A 21207-nucleotide genomic window follows, 5' to 3' on the forward strand; every position below is an offset into this window, starting at 1 on the left:
AAAAGGCAGTGAGCTTGCCAATCACAGCTGCATCCTTTCTCTCTCGTATTTTTCTCATTGATTTTTGGGAGTGAATGTGTGAAATGCTGAAAAAACACATATCTATATGAATTGTTACTCCAACGAAAAATGCCAATGATCTTTTATTAAAAGAATTTTAAAACTTCAAAAGTTAAATACAAACAGAGAAGAGAAGAAAAGATAGAAAAGAAAAACAGAACAACGAGCACAAATGAATCAATGAGTCAAATATTATTCAAACAACCCCACAAAAAATGAATAACAAACCCCAAGTTCCTTTCAATAACTTATAAAAATGAATAAAAAGTTTTTTTAATAAAAAATTGTTCTTTTTGCATTCATTGCAATCATCATAGCATTATGGCTCAAACTCCAGGAAAATATTCTGAAAAGAGCCAACAAGTCAGATTGAAAAGCTCGTGTTATCCCAATGTTTCACTAGCTCTTTTCTTATTCTTCTTCTTCTTCTTATTCTTCTTCAAGCGCAATTTCTCTGGTGTGTTGCCTCTCATCACTCATCCCCTTTCTTCTCATCGGTGCTTCCTCTCTTGCTCAATTCTCCCACAAGATCAACTGCATCTGACATCGTGAACACAATCGCCCCTTCTGGAAATCGCATGAAAAACTCTCTTTTCAGATCTTCCAGCCCAGGCCTCTCCTCCGCCTTCTGCGCCATCCCTTTGCTCGCAACCTCCCCAAGAGGCGACTCACAACCCACCAACATCTTCGGCCTCTCCCCATCTTTGATCTTCTTCCCCGCCATTTCTGCCTCATACTCCCCAAACGGGATCTGCAGCGTCAGACACTCCCACAGCATCATCCCAATCGAAAACACCACTGACTCCTTTGTTGCCCCCATTTTCCTGTTCATCAGCAACTCGGGCGCCTTCCACCGCAAACACTCATATCGGTTGTCTTCCTCATCCTCAAAGGCTGATGAAGGAAGAGAGTCCTCATCATCACTGGCAGATGTCACAACAGTTAATGAAGAGATGGATGATGAATCAGAATCATCAGAGGAGAAGTCGGAGTGCGTGGCAATCGCAATCACCATGTGTTCTGAGAACAACACAATGTGAGGACTCAGATTGGCCAGAGAAGGCAATTCTTTTTCCTCATCGAATGAATGGAGAGCCCCATTCGCCACCCAGAACAGGATCTGGGAAGCTGTCTGCTCTCTTTGTTGAAGGCTCCCAATTTCCATCTCCTTCTTTTCATTCCTTCCATGCAACAACATGAACAGCGAATCTCTCAAATCCACAATCAGCTTCTCATGAGGAGATGAGCAGGCCATGGCATCCACCAGATTCGACATCGATGAGGTGGTTGGACACAGATCCTCTCCTCGAACAAAAGTGGAATCTGAATCAGTTGAACAAGTGGATGAAATGGAAGGTGAAGGCGATCTCTTTCTTGTTTCTTCTTCCTCTTCTTTCTCATCAACTTTCTCCAGCATCCACTCAGGAATCTTGTCTGAATCTCTTCCCAGAATATATTCAGTTGAGCCACTCTCGGACAGAAGATGCTCTGACGACTCCGAATGTCCAAGGCTTTTCTCATACATTCTCTTCTTAATCTTTTCTTCATTCTTCTTCTCTGCCTCTCTTTCGGCTCTTCGCCACTGTTCCTCAGGCGACATCTCCATCGTCATCATCTCAATCAGCTTTGGATCCTTTTTGATATTGTCATTCACAATCTCTCTCAGATCTTCGTTCTCATTTTTAGCTTTTCTCCATCTTATTGTAACAATAATTGAAACAATCAGAACAATCAACAAAATCACAACAAGTGCAATCACAATAATTGGCCATATCGATCTTTCTTTCTTTCCTCCTTCAGCAATCCTTTCATCTCCACTTGTTTTGGATTCACTCCTGTTCTTCAGAACGAAAGAATCAGTGGCTGATGGAGAATCAGCACTCCCAAACAGAATACACACCCTCACTTCTGCTTCACTTGCCACCCCTTCAACTGTCTTGGCAGGAACAGACCCATGCACCTCTTCTTCTGATATGAAACCACTTTCGTCAAACGAATATTTCTCAACCACCTCCTCATCCCCAACTGCTGCAACTGTCTTGAATGAGAGGTTGCATGGAAGGAGAACTGATCCTCTGAACACAACATTCACCACCTCCGCTGACTTTTCCGATGACACACTCTCCACCCTCGGGATGAAAAAGGGAGATGCTCTTTCTCCTGCAATCCCTTCCAGTGTGCATCCTTCATCCAATATCCACAAAGAGGTATTTTTCTCCAATCCATCCCCTCCCTTCAAACTCACAACCCTCAATCTTCCTGAGTCTCCACACAGGATGTTTCTTCGTGCCGATCCATAATTCGCTATCGACGGATTGTTGTTCTCAAATCTCCCATCATATATCTCCACACTTCCACCTGACAACGAAAGCCCCCCTTTTTTCGAGTTGCTGATTGTTGTGTCTTTCATCCCAACATTGCTGGATTGAACATCCACAACTGACCCATTCCATTTGCAGATCTCATCCATTTTGTTATTTTTTCCCCATTCTTCTCTTGTCTCATCTTCAAAACCCCCAAGGAAGCTACAGGAATCAAAACCCACATCAACACAATTATCCACGGACACAATCGATCCTTTCTCTTTTGGGCTCAAACACGTTCCAAATGAACAATTAGACAAAGCAATACTCTTCACCGCATTCTTCATTTTCACCACACTTCCACTTTTTGAGAGAGTGATATTCTGAATATCCAACATTTTCATCTCCACTCTTGCTCTGTTTCCAACTTCAATCACATTTCCCTCTGATTCCAAATTATCTATTCTTGTTTCTGATATGGTTGCTTCAGATTCACCAACAAATACTATCAAAGGCACACACAATTTCATTCTCGTGAATGCACACCTGTCCATCTCCAGTTCTCCCCCTTCAACTGCCATTATCGTGCTGCTTTTGATCAATTCAGTTGTGGATGACAAGCATTCGCATTCTCTCATCATTGTTGTTCCATTCTTCACTTTCATTATGTACCTGTGATTTGCTTCGTGCAACTCCCCAAACTCAAACACACACCGCTCCACAACACACTCATTCGCAAACACAATCACACTCCTTTCGTTTCCTATCTCTTGAATTGTTGCATTGAAATGGACTGTCGCCTTCATCTTCTTCATTGACTTCACATTTAAATCTCCAATCACACATTCTCCTCCAATATCTCCTTCTTCGTCAATCCAAATGACATTCCCCACTCCTCTTTGAATGTGATCCACACTGCAGCTGATGCTTTTGCACGGATTCGTCTGCTCTCCACACTGTCTGATATCCCTCCCATTCGCATTCACAAACACTTGCTGTCCATAATAGAATGTGATCAGCGGGATCAGATCAATATCTGTTTTCTCTTCATCGCTTCCACAAATCGAGTTGTTCGACTTCAATGACTCCTGGCTGAAGTCCAATGAAAACAATTTTTCATTGATCTCCTTTTCAATCCGGTTGCATCGGATGAACACATCCTTCCCCACATACGCGTCATTCATTGTGTATCTGGTGCTCTCGATCAGTATTCCTAAAGGTGGTGCATCTCCTGTGTCTGTCTGTGCTCCATCCAAACCAGATGCATCTATCATCAACCCTCCTCCTCTCCCCTTCACTACTGAGCACGAGCACATCCCAAACATGCAACCACTCACTCTCAGCTCACTCCCTCTGCTCTTCAAACTCACTTTCATCCCTCCTCCCTCTTCGCTCCACTCACTCAGACACTTCGTCATCACACACCCTTCCACAAAGCATCTCATTTCACATTCAAATGAACCAGAACTCACAATTGTGGCTCTGTTGTCGCTGCATGTGATGTTTGTGAATGTTGAGCCGTTAACACTCATCAATAACATTCCATCTTCATCTCCATTCACTTTGTTTTTCAACATTGTTGCTTCTTTCAATGATCTTTCTGATAAGAGAGCAGATTCACTGATTGATATCAGACTTCTTCCAGAAACACTCGTGTAACTGATCGACAGATTCATCACATCTGCCACTTTCACATCTGAGGACAATTCCATAAATCCTTGCAACAAATGGAATTCTTTCAGGGCACAGTCTTCGATCGCCACACTCCCTCCATCCACTCTCACCAAACAGAAATTCGTTTCTTTTGAGGCATCCTCACTCACAAATGAGCAGCTTCTCACAGAAAGTGCCCCATCTCCTGACGACGATTTGATGAATGCCAGATGATGAACAAGCACATTTGGCAGAACAAATGAAACATTCACAAATGAGAGAATCACTTCTGAGGCAACCATTGCTTCTTCCACTTCTCCTTCATTCTCTTCATCAACCCTCAGCACTGTTCCATTTTCTTCTCCTTCTATTGATATTTTTGGTGTGTCTGAATCTGTCTGAATCAAATGCAATGAATTTTGAAGGAGCACTAAATCAACAATTATCACATGTGATTCACTTCCTCCAAGTGTTCCATATCTCAGTGATATCAAGTGGTTAATCGATGAACATGGTGCTTCTGAATACCCACACCCACTGAAGTCTCCTCCCTTTCTCTCAGAAACATACCCATTCCCACTCCAATTTGACCACAAATACACAACCAATGGAATCACATATCCCTCCTCTCCTGTTGTCTTCCTTTCCCATCCACACAGCTCATCCAATGATCTCAACTCCTCATCACCCATCTCCCATTTGAAGTTCTCTTTGTTCACAATCTCACTCAGATCCCATCCCGAAACAAACACATTCATCCCTTTCCAGGCATTGCACCCCTCAAATTCCATTCCTTCCAAAATGAATGTTCCCAATTGATTGGGAAGTTCAACAAACATTCCTCCTCCCAATCCTCTTTCCACCTCATCACTCTTGCCTGATGACACGTCACATCTATCAAACTTCACTTCCTTCATCTTCAAGCTCCCTCCATTTCCAACTGATATCATCATCCCTCCTCCTCTTCCGATTGAGTTTGTTACATTCTCTGTCTTGCATCCATCAAAAGTGGTCGATCCATTTATCACAACCTCCTCATCTTTGTTGATCGAAATCTTCATTCCTCCACCACATTCATCTTTCTCTTCAATACAACATTCACTGAATGTGCAACCAGAAACAACAATAATAACAGCAACAGAAGCATCTCTACTCTCACTTTCACTTTCGATTTTCTCACATATTCTTTCCAAACAGCTTCCCCCTCCAGTTCTCCTCGTTATTCCAGTTAGAACACAATTCGAAAGTTCAGCTATGCCATCTCCGGTGCATTTTATAATTGGATTTGACAAGGTGTTTATTGGACCTTTGTTCGAAAAGCCTGCCATGTGCAGCTCTCCTCTATCAATATGAAAAATACAGTATTCAATTTCATTCAGTGAGTTTCCGATGGCAGTCTCAATTGAGCAATCACAGACACTCAAAGCATATGAAGAGGAAAGGACGAATGATGAGGCTGGAGAAAGAGTTGATGGAAGAGAAAAGCACATATCTTTCAGCAATGCTCCGGATGAAATGCAAATCAAACATTCTGAGTCAAACAGAGGAGAAGGCACAACAACATCAACGGCAGTGTCTCCAAGAATGCCTGTCGCATTCCAAAACTGGCTTTCCATCACAATCTTTTCACAGAGCACAAATCCATTTATGATTCTGATTGTTCTTGTTTCATCCCCATACCACACCTCAACCACTTTGTTGATCGATGAGCACGGATACTGCTCCATTCCACATCTGCTGAAGTCCAAGCTTTTCTCTCCTCCCACAAATCCAACATCCCCAGCCTCCATCAAAAATGGAAGAAGTGGTGCATACTCCTCCCGGCACCCATCCTCAAATCCCAATAAGTCGCTGTCTGTCATGCCCTCACACTCAAAGCCAAATGTGGCCTTGCTCACAACATCTCTCAAGCACTGTGCATTCACAAATATGTTGTTCCCTTTCTCTGCTTGGCAATTCTCAAATGAAGCATAATGAATGCAAAAGGCACAATTCCAATCACACACATCCAGATAAATTGCTCCACCAAACCCCCCAACTCCATTTCCCTTCCCCACACAGCTGCAATTGCTGAATATCACATTATCAACATTCTCATCACCACTTTCACTTGAGACATTCCCAATCTCCATCTGTGAGCCTTCATTGAGCTGAATCCACATCCCTCCTCCACACCCATCCTCACACTCACAATTCCTCATCATTCCTCCTGAGATGTTCATCTTCATCCCATTCACCAGACTCCCACAAATCACACTTCCATCTCCACTCATCCGAGAAATCCCATTAACCTCGACGCCCTTCACATGGAAAGATAATGAGTGCTCTCCCCTGATCTCGAATGCAGGAACTGACGAAAACGATATTCCACTGATCTCAACAGAGTCAAAAATGACAGATCCCATCTGGATGATCATTAGCGATGCTGTTAACACACAGCGTTCATCGTTTGTCAATGAAGTTATCGCACACTCACACATATTCAACTTCCCTTCTTCTTCCAGCACTTCCATCAGATGAGACGATGGATTCTCTCCACAAACAAATGTCATATTTCTGAAACTTCCCTCTCCTGTTCTGATGGCCACCAACGATTCTCCATTTGGTGATCTGTTGTGAACAATCACTTGTGTTTTATCTTTTCCATCAAACGATATCTTCATTTTTCCAACATCAATTCTGTTTTCTTCATAATCCCCAACTTCAATGATCACTTCATTGCTGCTTCCATCAGTATCCAGCACACTCATTCCATATTCAATTGTTTTGCATCTCCTTCCGTATTCATCTCCTGCCCTCACAAACCCACAGGCCATGTGATCCAGTCCTTCCATTGAGTTCACAAACACTGGGTTGAAGAAGATCTTTGGAATCCAATTATTGTATTCTGTTTCTCCTTTGACCACTCGATTGCTGTTTGCACTTGTGCTTGAACGACAATGCACAAACGAATTTTCATTGATGCTTGTCCATCCCTCAACAACATAAACATCATGGCCCAGATTCGCAGCTGTGTTATTCGAAAAGAAGCAAAACAATGTTGGTGAATCATTTTCTCCTGGGATGTTATCCCAACTTATTCCTGCTCCATTATTCTCGCTGAATCCACCACAAAATGAGCAATCCGAAATCACAGCAGTTCCGTGATTATATAATCCAACACTCCCTCCTCCATTGTATTGTGTTGTGTTCTTTCTGCAGCAGTAAATGTGACAATTTTCAACAATCCCTTGATTAACATTGTGCTCAATGAATATTCCCCCACCCATATGTTTAACTGAACTATTCGAACAATTAATGTTTTTTACAGAAAATGAAGAAATAAAATAAAAATATAAACAACCACCAGAAGCTTCTACTGAACAAGATTCAAAACTGGATGATGTAATTTCAGATTTCTTTCCATCTCCTTGAGAAGAAATCGCTCCGCCACACCAAGAAGAATGGCATTCATTAAATCTGCAAAATGATACATTTAAGAGACCAGAAGATGTGAAAAGAATTGCACCACCATTAACTCTTGATGAATTTTCAGTTGAAAGGTTGTTGAAATCACAATCCACAAATGTTGCATCTCCAGATGGGATTGCTTGTCTTGTCATTGTTTTGTTTCCAATCACTGGATCTGCATTTTCTCTTCGAATGCATTGAAAATAACTCAAATTCGATGCCAAGAAATGATGATATCCTGAATGCATCCCTTCGACCAATCCTCCACCAAGTGGAGAATCCACTTTCTCGACAACGCATCCAGTGAAAGAATAGTCATTTTTCGAGTTGCCTATTGAATAGTGATTGTTTTGAATTCTTGCGCTTTGCGAGATATTCGAAAAATGGCAGTTGAAAACTGATATTTTCCGAATGTTTGCGCTTGCCAAAAGAGAGGTTGATTTCACAAGAAAAAATGAAGAAAAATCAGAATCAATGATTTTCAAGTCTTTTTTCATTTTTTCAGAACTCATTTTATCGCAACCAACAAATGGTTCAATAATTTCTGCACATCCAGCACTCAAATAAGAAGTGTTGCTCAGAATCAAATGTCCTTCATTCAGTGTGAATGAATAATCACTTGATGCTCCATTTTGATGGATTGAACAACAATGAACAAGAACTGTGGACAAGTTGTTGATGAACATGAGAGATATGCTCTCTTCTTTGAAAAAGGACAAATATTTCATTTCACAACTCGAATTTCCAAAATTGATCATCGCCATCACAGTGGATCTTTGGTTGCGAAAAACTCTTTTTGAATCACCAATTGTCTTAAACTGACAATTCTCATTCATCAAATGATTGTCCATATCCTTTAATTCTCTTCTTTTTTCTTTTGAAAAATGATCACTTCGTTTTTGCATCAACCCTGGTGCTTCAGCATCTTTATCAGTAATTTTGTTTTTATTCACATTATCATTTGCATCGAAACCATGAAAATGAAAGAATCCAAGATTTTCGTCTGAATGGTAAAAGGATAATCCTTGATTCAAAATATGTTCATCTTGAGAATTTACATCACATTTGAAGCCATTGCGTTTAGATTCATCATCAATATCTGAGCTATTCAACAGAGAAGTCAAAGTTAACAAAAACACCAAATTCATCTTGAATGTGAATATGGGTTTTGAGTTTGTTTTTTACCATTATTATTAATCAAGGATACCAAATTGAAAAAATTTTCAAATTCATCCAATAGAAATTTGTTTGAGAAGTGAGTTAAACTGATATTCTTTGAATGATCAAAATATTTAAAAAAAAGAAAATGGAAGGTTATATGACATGTTATTTTTATGTGTTGCTCGATAAGTATCGGGCATAGTTAAATGAAATATTTGTTATTCATAAATAATTGAGTAATTATTTTCGAAATCTTATTTTTTCGAACATATTTTCGATTTGATTATTTTGTTTTGAACATTTGTTGATGAATTCCGAAAAAAGACAACTCCGATAAAAACCATCTCTGTCTTTTTTTTCATCAAATGTTGGCTTTTGAAAAGACAAATAAACATTTTATATAAGAATGAAAATTATTTTCCCATGACAGTGAATTTATATAATTATCATCACCCACGGAAAAAATTTTATAATTTCAAAAATAATCAGCCAATTCAACAAGTTGAGAATTTTTTCAAACAATGTTACACCAAAAACTATTCAGCATCGTAAAACTTAAATTCAAAATCGAAAAAGAAGTTAATTGGTACAGAATTTCAATTCAATTCGAAACCATGGTAATTTCATTGACACAAATGTTGATAATAACAAATGTTTATTTATTGAAAATGTTTTTCTTTCGTTGTAAACTTATGTTTTCTATGATAAAGATTGATATAAATCGATTCTTTAAAATAATAAATATCGAAAATGTTTTGTTTTATCAGCTACCAATGCAATTAATGAAATTCAAAACATTTCGTTTTCAATAAATGATATGATTTTCTGTCTTTTTGTGAACAAAACAAGATCATGAACTATCCTATCACTTTTATTTTTTTGCATAAATTCCTTGTAATCTCCTAAGCGCATGTAAAGAGTTATATATATTCAATTATTTGTTATTCACTTTATTGAACAAAATCAAATACCACAAACACATCAAAAATATTTTTATGTAATTGAAATTGATAAATTTCTCGGATCAATAACTGAAAGAAAAGAAATTGACATGAGTATGAATTTTTTGATTTTTTTTCAAAATTTAAGATGATAAAGAATTTTCAATGTTAAATTTAATATTTTCGATGTTGTTTTAAACTTTTTCGATTTTGAATTTAAGTTTTTCAATGTTGAATAATTTATGGTGAATTTGTGAAGAATTGGTGTTTGACTGAATGTTCCAAAGTGAGAAAATGTTGTTCAGTCAATGCTTGAAATATTGATGAGAAATTGAACCTCTAATATTATTATTTGTCGAAAAACATATTAAAATCCACATTTTCTGAAAAAATCATCACAATTGAAATCTTCTAATTGACAAATGAATTCATCTCACATTGTTTGATTATGCATTATACAATTAACATTTATTATTTTCTACAAATTAAGATGCCAAAGACAAACATTTTTCTCTATAAAAAAAACTAGGGTCAATAATTTATCGGTGCCCAAAAAATAAATCGGGACCTAAAATTTCTGGCTCTCCAGAGCACTTTTCGAAAAAAAAATAAATAATAGAAAATTTTTAATATATTATAAAAAGCTAATCCTGAAAATATTTTTTCAAATTTTAATTTTTGTGAAAAGATCTGGTGTTTTATGTTTTGTTTTTTTCGATCAAAGACTTGCTCGTATTTTCACGAGCTTTTTGTTTTGAGGTTTTTAAGTGTTGTTATTGTTATTGAACATAACTACTTTATGTTTTTGGTTATTTTTCATTGTTTAACACTTCATTTTTTATTATTTTTTCTATTTCACAATATTTCGAAAAAAAAAAGTTAGCGAAATTTGAGTAACGATGTTTTTATAAGTTGAATAATTGTTGAAAAACTGATTGAAAGGTGCATCACCAAAATTTTGAAATGAAAGAATGTTATATGAAGCAAATGAAACATTAATTCACATGAACAAGGTTTTTAAGAATAATAATCACTATCATTAAAATATAAAGATTTTATTCCTTTTGAATATCTTCAATTGTTGATAGTTTGTTTATTATTTTATTATTTAAACGAAAAAACTTATTTATTCAAATGTATTCTACTATTAATTGAAATTTTGAGAAATGGAAAAAATAATATAAAATGAAGTGTTAAACAATGAAAAATAACCAAAAACATAAAGTAGTTATGTTCAATAACAATAACAACACTTAAAAACCTCAAAACAAAAAGCTCGTGAAAATACGAGCAAGTCTTTGATCGAAAAAAACAAAACATAAAACACCAGATCTTTTCACAAAAATTAAAATTTGAAAAAATATTTTCAGGATTAGCTTTTTATAATATATTAAAAATTTTCTATTATTTATTTTTTTTTCGAAAAGTGCTCTGGAGAGCCAGAAATTTTAGGTCCCGATTTATTTTTTGGGCACCGATAAATTATTGACCCTAGTTTTTTTTATAGAGAAAAATGTTTGTCTTTGGCATCTTAATTTGTAGAAAATAATAAATGTTAATTGTATAATGCATAATCAAACAATGTGAGATGAATTCATTTGTCAATTAGAAGATTTCAATTGTGATGATTTTTTCAGAAAATGTGGATTTTAATATGTTTTTCGACAAATAATAATATTAGAGGTTCAATTTCTCATCAATATTTCAAGCATTGACTGAACAACATTTTCTCACTTTGGAACATTCAGTCAAACACCAATTCTTCACAAATAATTTTTTTAAAATAATGCTCATTTTGATTGATTTTGTACAATTCGTTCACAATTTCGAATAAGAAATTGTGTAACTACACAAATATCAAAGACATGGTAAATAATAATGAGAATGGCTTTAAAAGAGATAGATCGTCAATTGCTTCAAATGAGGATAATATATTTGGCTATGAAAAAAAAAAAAAAAAAAAAAAAATAAAAAAAAAAAAAAAAAAAAAAAAAAAAAAAAAAAATTTTTTACATTTTTAAAGCAAGTTGTCTAAATATTGGTTTTTTATTCTGAAATAAGTAATTATCAAAACATACTTTCCTCAAACAGCAATTTTATTTCATTAAACATTTATAATCCGTTATCAATTTTAACTTGGTTTCAAGAGGATCAAGATTTGTTGATAAAAATAATTGTAACTCTCCTGTATATTATTTATTTTGAAAGATCAATTGTTCTTATTAATATTTTTCATTCAGAAATATTTTTTTGAAATGACATCATTGGGAATAAACCAAATTACTAACGATGTAGTACTTCGAACATTAGGCTTGAAAATAGATGATTTGGGCGTTATGGAAAAGAGACATCTTTCTTCTATTTTAAAGCAAGCTGGGATTGTTCTAAGGGCATTACTTCTTACGAAATCTACAGAAACTTATTTATCTCAGCTTACAAAAACTTTTGGAGCATCGGAACAGTTGGTATCAAACTCTCTATCCCAACTTCAAAAAAATGCTGGTTTGAAGTAAAAATTTTTTTCTCATAAATTGAATTCAATAAATTTCTTTACAGAATCTATGCCAACAGTTAATTTTATATCTCCTTACATTCCATCACAAGAAAAAGAGGAAAAAATGATTCGGAAAAGCACGTTTGAAAAGGATGGACAAATCAAAACAAAAGAAGATCTTGAAGCCTATCACCAAGCAGCAAAGCAACAATTTGATGAAGTTTGTTGCACATAGATTGACTTTATTTTGTCATATTTTCTATTTTAGAAAGAAAAAGATCAGCAGAAAAAAGAAAAGGAAAGAAAGAAAAAAGAAAGGCTTGCTAAAAAATTAGCAAAGAAGGAGAAAGGCAAAAAGAAGAAGAAAGATGACAGCGATTCCGATTCTGACTCTGATTCCGACGATGATTCAGATGATGATTCAGATTCTGAGGAAGACTCAGATGATGATTCTGATTCAAATGATGACAGTGAATCAGATTCTGATGATGATGAATCAGATGGCGATTCAGGAGATGATTCAGATTCTGATTCAGATTCAGATTCAGAAAGCGATTAGGATAAGATGTCGAACTTTTTTATTCAAAATTTTGTTTGATTGTACATTAATTTTATTTTTGTCTTTGATCGTTTTGCATAAATTCAACGATTGAAAAAAATGATCCCAACATATTAAAATGTGAACTACAGCAAAATTTCATTTTTTTAGTTTTTTCAAAAAGTGAGCAAAAAATATTTAATTAGATGCATCATAAATTGTTTATATTCCTTATTTATTGCATTTTTGATTATTTGAAAGCAGACATGTCCGATTACTTTTTAAGATGGAGGTTTGTTTATTTTTGATTGTTTATCCCAAGATAGATTTATTTAGAAATAGAGAAAGAAATACAAATAAATGTTTGAATGAATGCAAACAAGAATATGAACAATGCCGTCAAATATCTAGTAATATTCAGGAAAGAAGAAGGATTGCAAAATGTGAAGAGGAAATCTTTTCTTGCGAAAACAATTGCATTGAAATTCGATATAACCAATGTTTACGGGATTGCAAATTAAAATATGCAAAAGATTTACTTGATTGTAACGTCGATGATGGTTTGCTTAAAATCCTATAAATATTTTTTTGCGAAAATAGGATAATTTTTTATTTTTTTTTCAGATTTATCTTCGAAATTGCAACGAAGTTGCATCATTAACGCAAATGAACGCTTATCGCTATGTTCTTTGAAAGAATGCAAAAAATTTCGTCCTATTTGCTCGGATAGTTGCTTCAATTCATTTGAGGCTTGCATTATTTCAACGAAATTTTTCGAGGATATACTTTCTCTCTTTTCAACCTTATTTGTAGCATTGCTTGTTCATGTCTGAACTTAGATCTTCAACTGAGGTTGATGAAATTCAGAACAAAACATTCTTTTCCAAAGGTGCTCATGATAAAGCAAAAAAACATTTGCAGGTGATTGAAGAAAAAAATATCAAAATTCATGATGAAGAAAAAAAGAAAAATCTTTGTAGAAGCAAATATGAAACTAATTGCCTTATTTCCAAATGCCAAAACGAAAGCTTTGAATTATGCAACCTAAACTGCACAGTATACAATTTTTTCTATTTCTCTCTCAAATTGTTATTATTATCATAAATATCATTTCATTCAAATCGTTTGCTTATGCATGTTTTTTTTATTTTGTTTTGTTTTGTTTCAATCCAGCTCACTCAAAATGAATGCAGAGAAGAATGCGATATGATTGAAGACTCGTGTTGGGAGCGATGTATCAAAAACCGGCTGGAAGATCAGAAAAACAGGAAAAGCCAAAAAAATCAAAAAAATCAAAAAAATCAGAGGAACCCGAAAAGCTCAAATAACAGCACAAATAAAGTAAAAGCTCGAATGAAGCACTTTTTGGGTAATTCTTTTGAGGAGGAGGAGGAAGAAGAAAGAGGAAGAGGAGGAGAAGGAAAAGAAGAAGAAGCAGATGTGTATCAGATTGAGCAGTTCAATTGTCAAAGAGAATGCAGCTGGATGTCGAATAGCTGCCGCAACGACTGCAGAAAGAAGAATATGACGTGTGTGAATGAATTGAATGAATGAATGAATTGAGAGAGAGAAAGAGAAAGAGAAAGAAAGAAAGAAAGAAAGAAAAGAAAGAAAGAAAAGAAAGAAAGAAAGAAAGAAAGAAAGAAAGAAAGAAAGAAAGAAAGAAAGAAAGAAAGAGAGAGAGAGAGAGAGAGAGAGAGAGAGAGAGAGAGAGAAAGGAGAAATAATTGAATGACTTGTTTTGATTTCATTTTTCATCCTCTTCTTCTTTCTTTTCATGTTCTCGTCTTCTTGTAAAACTTTGCTTTTTCTTCAATATTTGCTTCTTCATTTTTCAATTATTCCTTTTTTTTTTTTTCTTATGAAAATTTCTATTTAAATTCTCACTGATTATTCAACCATAAATTCTAACTTCACTTGTTCTGTTTTTTTTTTTTTCGTCATTCCTTCCTTCTCTCTCTCTCCCTCTCTCCTTCCTTCTTCTCCTTCTTCCTCCTCTCATCAGTTGCTCACTTGATTGCAAATCGCAATGGAATGTGAATCTTTCGCTGTCCAACCACAAACTCGATCTTTGCTTGAAAAATGCCTCTGAAACTGCAAATGAAGCAATCAGTGTTATTTCTTCTCTTTCTCCTTCTTTTCTTTCTCCTTCTCCTTCTCTTCGTCCTTCTCCCTTCAGAAATCCATCTTCTTCTCTTTCAAATTCTTCCTCTTTGCTTTCTGCTGTGTTTTCATTTCCATCTTCTTCTTCTTCGTCATTGTCATCTTCATCATCGTCATCTTCTTCTTCCTCAACCCCTTCTCCTCTTCCTCTTCCTCCTTTTTCTTCTTCTTGTTCGTCGTCTTTGAATTCTTCTTCTTCTTCTCCTCCTCTTTCTCTTTCCCTTTCCCTTTCTTCTTCTTCATCTTCTTCTTTGAATTCTTCTTCCTCACTAAACCCTCTTTCTTCCTCTCTCAAATCTTCTCGTCTTCTCTTTGACCAATGTCTTTCCAGTCATTTGGATAGTCTTTCTGCTCTTTTGGCTGATGATGATGCAAAATGCAGTGATCAATGTGATGTTTGCTTCTTCTTCTTCTTCTTCTTATTCTTCTTTTTTCTTTTCATTTCATTTCATTTTTTTTCTTTTCTTTTCTTTTCTTTTCTTTTCCTTTTTCTTTTCCTTTCCTTTCCTTTCCTTTTCTTTTCTTTTCTTTTCTTTTCTTTCCTTTCCTTTCCTTTTTCTTTTCTTTTCTTTTCTTTTCTTTTCTCTCTCTCTCTCTCTCTCTTTCTCTCTCTTTCTCTCTTTTTCTCTTTCACTCTTTCTCTTCTGTTTAGAGCGATTTGACTGAATGTTATTTGGACTGCGACGAAAGGCAAACAAAAGATTTATCATTTCTGCAGAGGGATTGCCAAATAAGTTTGAGCCAATCTCTTCAAATATATTCTTCTCTTTCTTCTTTCTTCTTTCTTCTTTCTTCTTTCTTCTTTCTTCTTTCTTCTTTCTTCTTTCTTCTTTCTTCTTTCTTCTTTCTTCTTTCTTTTTCTTTTCTTTTTCTTTTTCTTTTCTTTCTTTTCTTTCTTTTTTTAATGTTCTCATTCCATTCTTTCCCTGATTCTTCCAGTCAACACAGTAACATTCAAGAAATTCGGTTCAGAAATCTTCTTCGAAGACTGCCTCATGCAGCAGAAGGAGCAGATTGACGCGTCCAGACGCTCTTGCGGCTTTTCCTGCGCCAGCAGTCATGCGCAGTGCCAGCTTCTTTGCTCAACACAGAACAATCTTTTCAAATGTAATGTTTGACATGCGATTTTGACATAGTTTTTTTTAAAAAAAAAAAAATCTTTTTTTTTTAATTTTTTCGCATAAATGTTATTAGATCTCTCACATGAAATGCCTCTTAAACACTTCTTCTGAGCGCGCAAAGACAGAATTTTCGCGTGAACGCCAAGTAGCAGCCGAATGTGATTCGCAGCTTCGACTTTGTAATTCCGAGTCTCGAGCAAAGACGGAGGAAGCATGCTCCTCTCAATGTAAGGTGAGTAACTTGTTCAGCATAATTTCTTTAGAGAAAATATCAATTTTAACATTGCGACTATTTTTCTTTAACTTTTATTTCCTATCAATCTCATTTTGCTCTTTTTTTGAAAGTTTCTTTTTGAAAGGCATTTACAAGTCGTTGAAACAGCATATGACACTTGTCTTCTTGAAGCAGAGCAAAGGTCAAAGGCAAAGAATCTTTGTTTCATGCTTCGTAAGGGATCTTCAATTCAAGCAGAAACATTGCACAATCAATGCCTTTCAGACTGTAACAGCTGAAAATTTTAATTCAACGTATTTTCAAGAATTCTCGATAAAATTGCCTTTATCCATGTTTCGGATCAATAAAGTTAAATTCTAAAGAACACTTAATTGCACCTTGAAATTTATCCGCTTTCATATTTTTTTCCGCGGAAGGAAAACGCAAAATTATTTAGATCCAAACAATAAAATAAATAAATTGTGGGTGAATATTTTATACTTTTTCTTTCAACGAGATGGGAAATCAGAATGTTTATCCTCAATATAAATATCCTTATGCGCCCAGACCGCAAATGAATTGGGAATCGTATGTCAGTCAGTGTTCTTGTAACTATGAATCCGAATTAAAGAGACTGTTTGAAGAACGATACAAAGGGAAAATAATTCAATGGAAAGGTACAGTCATAGAAAGTTGTCCTGACCACTGCTTAATTGCAATGAACCCAAGCGATTCCCGATTTTCAAATTCGGAAATCACACTAAAATTTAACACTGGAACTAGAGTTACATATCATCACATTTTCAATGGTCAAACTTTAGAATTTAGGGGAGAGCTGCAGTCAGTAGGTAGATTTCTAAATCATACAATACATGCGCTTCCAATTGATTCCTTGACAGTCCCTGACCTGAATTTCACATATACGGATTTCTTATATCTCTTTGGTTGGCAAGCACAAAAACTATCTAAATATTATTTCAAAAAGTACTGGAAAGGAAAGGTTATAACGTTTCGTGCTATTCTGCAGTCGCCACTTGTATTTCCAAAAAAAGGAGGTCGAAATCTTGAAATTCACGTTACTCCCCTAACATCTCATGGCGCAAAAATTCGCGAAGACGTTGTTCTTTTAGTTCCAACAAATAATTTTAATTTAACCCGTTCATTTCGTGGTGTTGTTATTGGATCAGAAATCACTGTAACTGCAACATTTGTTAAGAGAGGAGATCCTCACCGTTTGCAAGTTAATGAAATTGTCTCTCTTCCTAAATATAAAAGGCATATACCTGATATGTGGGATGTTAGGTATTTATTCGAAAATGCATTTAGTGGATTCACAAATACGTTTGCATCAATTACTGAATTCATTTCGCAATTTGTTATGGGAACTTGTTCCTCAATTTTTCACTCAAGATATCCGCAGCAGAAGCATTCAAGTCATAAAGGGAAAATAATTAGAGAAGAAGAAGAGGAAGAAGAAAGTAAAACCTCAAAGTCTCATATACCCTCTTCGTCAAATTCATCATCAACTCGTCGTTCCATTCTTCCTCCACCATTTACAGATCCTTATCTCTCTTCAATATCTTCTTCTTCTTCTTCTTCTTCTTCTTCTTCTTCAAAATCGTTGTACGAGCACGAGTCAGGACCTTCTCCATTTCCGAGACCATTTGACGTTCCACCTTCTTCTTCGCCTTCATATTTATCTTCTCAAGCATCAATGAATCCGACACAACGAATAAACCCAGCAAGATCTTCGCCATTTCTCAATCCTTCAGCTCCTCTTATCATTGAGCCTCCCGTTAAGCTCCAAGGAATGACTGAAAGTGAACCTCCAATTGCACTTCCACCACAGATTGAAAATACCTCAGCAAGTCCTCTTCAAATATATCCCCAGCAGAACTCGTCAAATAGAACATCAACATCATCTAGCACCTCTTCTGGATATTGCCCTCAAGTCAAAACAGATGAAGATAATCATATATCGCATATGATTTGTCCAATTAGCCATGAGGTTTGTGAATTTTGAATTTAATAAAAATTTAGAGAAAAAAAATTTCATTTTTTTAAATGAATGTTTTATATTTCCAACAGCTAATGACAGATGCTGTAGTTGCATCTGACGGATATTGTTATCAGAGGTCTGCAATTGAAGGTGTGATTCAAAATACAGGAAAAAGTCCCATCACTGGTGAGATCTTATCACCAAATCTTCATCCAAACAAATATATAAAAGAGCAAGTTCAAAGTTTGCCTTTTTTTTATTTCAATAAACATTAAAGTCAATAATTGATTTAGAGTACCTTTCTTCTCTTGAAAAGAATATTGATCTCAGCTGATATTCATTCCAAGTGATTTAAGTTTTCTCGCGTTGTTGTATATTTTAATGATTTTTTTGAATTGATTTATTGATTGATTTTTAAGAATTACTTTTATAATTGTTTTTTGATGATCATTTCCAACATTGACATTTATCATTTTTTGTTATGTCTTTCATCAACCTTACTGTGAAACAAATAGACGCTCGTCAATTGTCTATTCCAGAATCAGGTTCTTAAAATATATAAAAATATTATCGTTAATTTTTCTTTTGTATTTGAAGTTTCTGACAAGTTATTGTTTTCTATTTCTATTGGATCTAACACTGTTCATTCTTCGACTCAAGGAACATCAAAAATATACAAATTCCCTCCAACAGCAAATTTTGGATTGCTTCCAGATTCGACAGGTTCAATTGAAATTGAACTTTTTAATGCAAAAAAGAAACCGCATGTTTCACTCGGCTCTCTTTCTCTGGACGCAAGTATTTTGAGTGAAAAACAGGAAATATCCCAACTTGAAATACCTGGACTCCTTGGAACATTTAATATTGTATTTCTGCTTGGCCACGTGTGTATTGTCTTTGTAAAAATCTTTTTAAAAAGGAATATTAAATTCAGGAGCTTCAACCAAACTCAATTATGAAAAGTGAACGCCTTGATGTTTGGAGTGGAGTTGTTGTAAAATCTTTCACTCCAACTTGGGTGATTTTAGGTGCAGCGAATTTGCTTTGCTTTAAAGATGAAACAGTTGTTGCGCAAGAAAAAATGATTGAGCTTAAAGGGATAACACTTCAGCGCGAACCAGAAGAAAAATTCAAAAAGCAGAATGTTTTATCACTTTTGCCTCCGCAACCTTCGGGAGGAGCGTCTGAAAAAGAATCACAAAAGGGAATTGCATCATTTTTTGGCAAAAATTCAGGGTACTTATTCTTTTTTCGTGAGCTTTTATTTTAAATCTTGTATTTCTATTTCTTTTTTAATTTTTTTTTATATTTACACTTTTTCTTTTTGAACCTTTTCTTTTATCTATTTCAAATTCTGTTAATTTGTGACTTTTTTATCAGCCCTGAACCAATTCACATTCGCTTTGAGACAGAATCAAAAATGAATGAATGGATGGACGCGATACAGAAGATTCAAAAAAGGTTAGCTTCTTTTTTTTTATAATAAAGTCCTGCATTGAAATGCCCTTTTTGAACAATATTTTATGAACTATTTTCATTATAAATTTTTAAAAATATGATTGACTATCAATTGGTTGTACTTTTCCACTTTTCGCATAAGCCAATATGAAGTCGTTCTTTGCGGATCCGGTCCTTCGCTTGCTGCTGAAAAGGTAACTGACACAAATACAACCACATCATCTGCAACGCCTTCAAATGAAACAGAGGAGGAAGCGTCTTCATCCACATCATCTTCTTCGGTGCCATCATCGTCAACGCCTCCCCCTCCTCCATTTGAGCCTGAAGGCGTCAAAGAAGCAGGCTCCAAAGACGCTCAAGAAAACCTTTCTGAATGTCAATAACGTATTTCTTCATTTAAAAAATGATGGAAATTAGCTTTTATTCAAAAGCATAGAAATATATTTTAGAATTCTAATTGGAATTTCATATGGCCTACTAATGTTTCTAAAAAATAATTTTGTAGATCGATTTGTCAAACTGGCAAGAATTAGAAAACGATGACTTTTCATCAAAGCGTATTTTTTGTATGATTATTTATCTATCTTTCTTTTTTGGATGACTCTTTATGGAAATCTTTTTTGATACATATTAATTGCTGTTTATGATGTTATTACAACATTTTTAATAAGTTTTTTTCACATCATTATAATTATATTTTCAAGTATCCCAAACATTGCTTTAAATCGAGTATTTTATAAACATTTTTATTAAAAGTTTATATTGCTTCTTAAAAAGGAAAACTGAAAGAGAAAATTCAAATGCATTGACACTCAACCAATTTCCATTTGTGAAGTGGTAAAGATACTCCCACATTGTTATTTCACCCTCATCAATACACAAAAGATTATTCAAATGAGCATTTTTGCAATTGAATTTGTCAAAATTTTTTTGAAAAGTTCCATTTGTTTAATTTTCAAATAAAGAAAAAATTTTATATTTCGATCAAATTTCTGTTCCCACTCACCAAATTTTGCTGTCATGAAAACACAATCTTGACAATGTTTGCTCTTCCCTTTTTGTGAAGTTTCGTAAGTGGGAACAGATAATTGATCGAAATATGAAATTTTTATTTTCTTTGAAAAATAAACAAATGGAACTTTTCAAAAAAATTTTGACATATATAATTTTTGCAATCGAAATGACAATATACTACAACGACAATTTTTGAAATTTGAAATTTACAAATATACCAAATAAACATTTTGTGTTATAAATTTATCAAGACCTTTTTTTTGTTTGTTTAATAAGTGTCTTTTCTCACAATTTCAAATTTTTTAAGAATTTTTTGTAAATATTTGTATTTAAAAGATAAAAATAAATACATTTTGAATCAAACCCAATTTCGCATAGGGGGAGATGGAGGGGTTAAGCGCCTTCATTGAACTTCTGTGTGGAATTGGAGGGTTGCATGGGGCATTAAACCTTCAGTTTGACAAATAATGTTATTATTTTATTCATTTCATCTCAATTAAAAAAAAAAAAGAATTATAATGATCATGAAAATATGAAAAATGAAAATATCAACAGAAACAAAATATAAAGAAGGACAGAAAAAATGACAGAGAGTAATGTTATCGACAAAGTTCAAAAGATTTCACTTTTGGTTGGGG

At 34.7% G+C, this 21207-nt stretch overlaps 4 protein-coding genes across 4 annotated transcripts; 3 read left to right on the forward strand and 1 right to left on the reverse strand.

The window, feature by feature from the left end:
- Positions 1–41: 41 nt before the first annotated feature.
- Positions 42–7618, reverse strand: MONOS_14475 (uncharacterized protein; the record flags this gene model as incomplete). The annotated part of the gene is made up of 2 exons (XM_067867279.1): positions 42–7298; positions 7452–7618. 2 exons carry the CDS (start codon positions 7616–7618, stop codon positions 533–535), a joined length of 6933 nt encoding a protein of 2310 aa, XP_067727245.1. The 3' UTR covers positions 42–532.
- A 4145-nt stretch (positions 7619–11763) lies between these two features.
- Positions 11764–12748, forward strand: MONOS_14476 (uncharacterized protein). The gene is made up of 3 exons (XM_067867280.1): positions 11764–12070; positions 12125–12282; positions 12331–12748. The coding sequence occupies exons 1-3, from the start codon at positions 11824–11826 to the stop codon at positions 12619–12621; spliced, it is 696 nt and encodes a 231-aa protein (XP_067727246.1). The 5' UTR covers positions 11764–11823; the 3' UTR covers positions 12622–12748.
- Positions 12749–13425: 677 nt separating this feature from the next.
- Positions 13426–18431, forward strand: MONOS_14477 (uncharacterized protein; the record flags this gene model as incomplete). The annotated part of the gene is made up of 9 exons (XM_067867281.1): positions 13426–13656; positions 13774–14129; positions 14606–15158; positions 15416–15497; positions 15703–15875; positions 15958–16116; positions 16730–18106; positions 18187–18340; positions 18391–18431. 9 exons carry the CDS (start codon positions 13426–13428, stop codon positions 18429–18431), a joined length of 3126 nt encoding a protein of 1041 aa, XP_067727247.1.
- A 147-nt stretch (positions 18432–18578) lies between these two features.
- On the forward strand, positions 18579–19938 carry MONOS_14479 (uncharacterized protein; the record flags this gene model as incomplete). The annotated part of the gene is made up of 5 exons (XM_067867282.1): positions 18579–18642; positions 18695–18981; positions 19032–19333; positions 19478–19558; positions 19698–19938. The coding sequence occupies 5 exons, from the start codon at positions 18579–18581 to the stop codon at positions 19936–19938; spliced, it is 975 nt and encodes a 324-aa protein (XP_067727248.1).
- Between the last annotated feature and the right edge of the window lie 1269 nt (positions 19939–21207).

The sequence above is a fragment of the Monocercomonoides exilis genome (assembly GCF_001643675.1).
Source record: "Monocercomonoides exilis strain PA203 chromosome Unknown scaffold23-1346700, whole genome shotgun sequence".
NCBI lineage: Eukaryota > Preaxostyla > Oxymonadida > Polymastigidae > Monocercomonoides > Monocercomonoides exilis.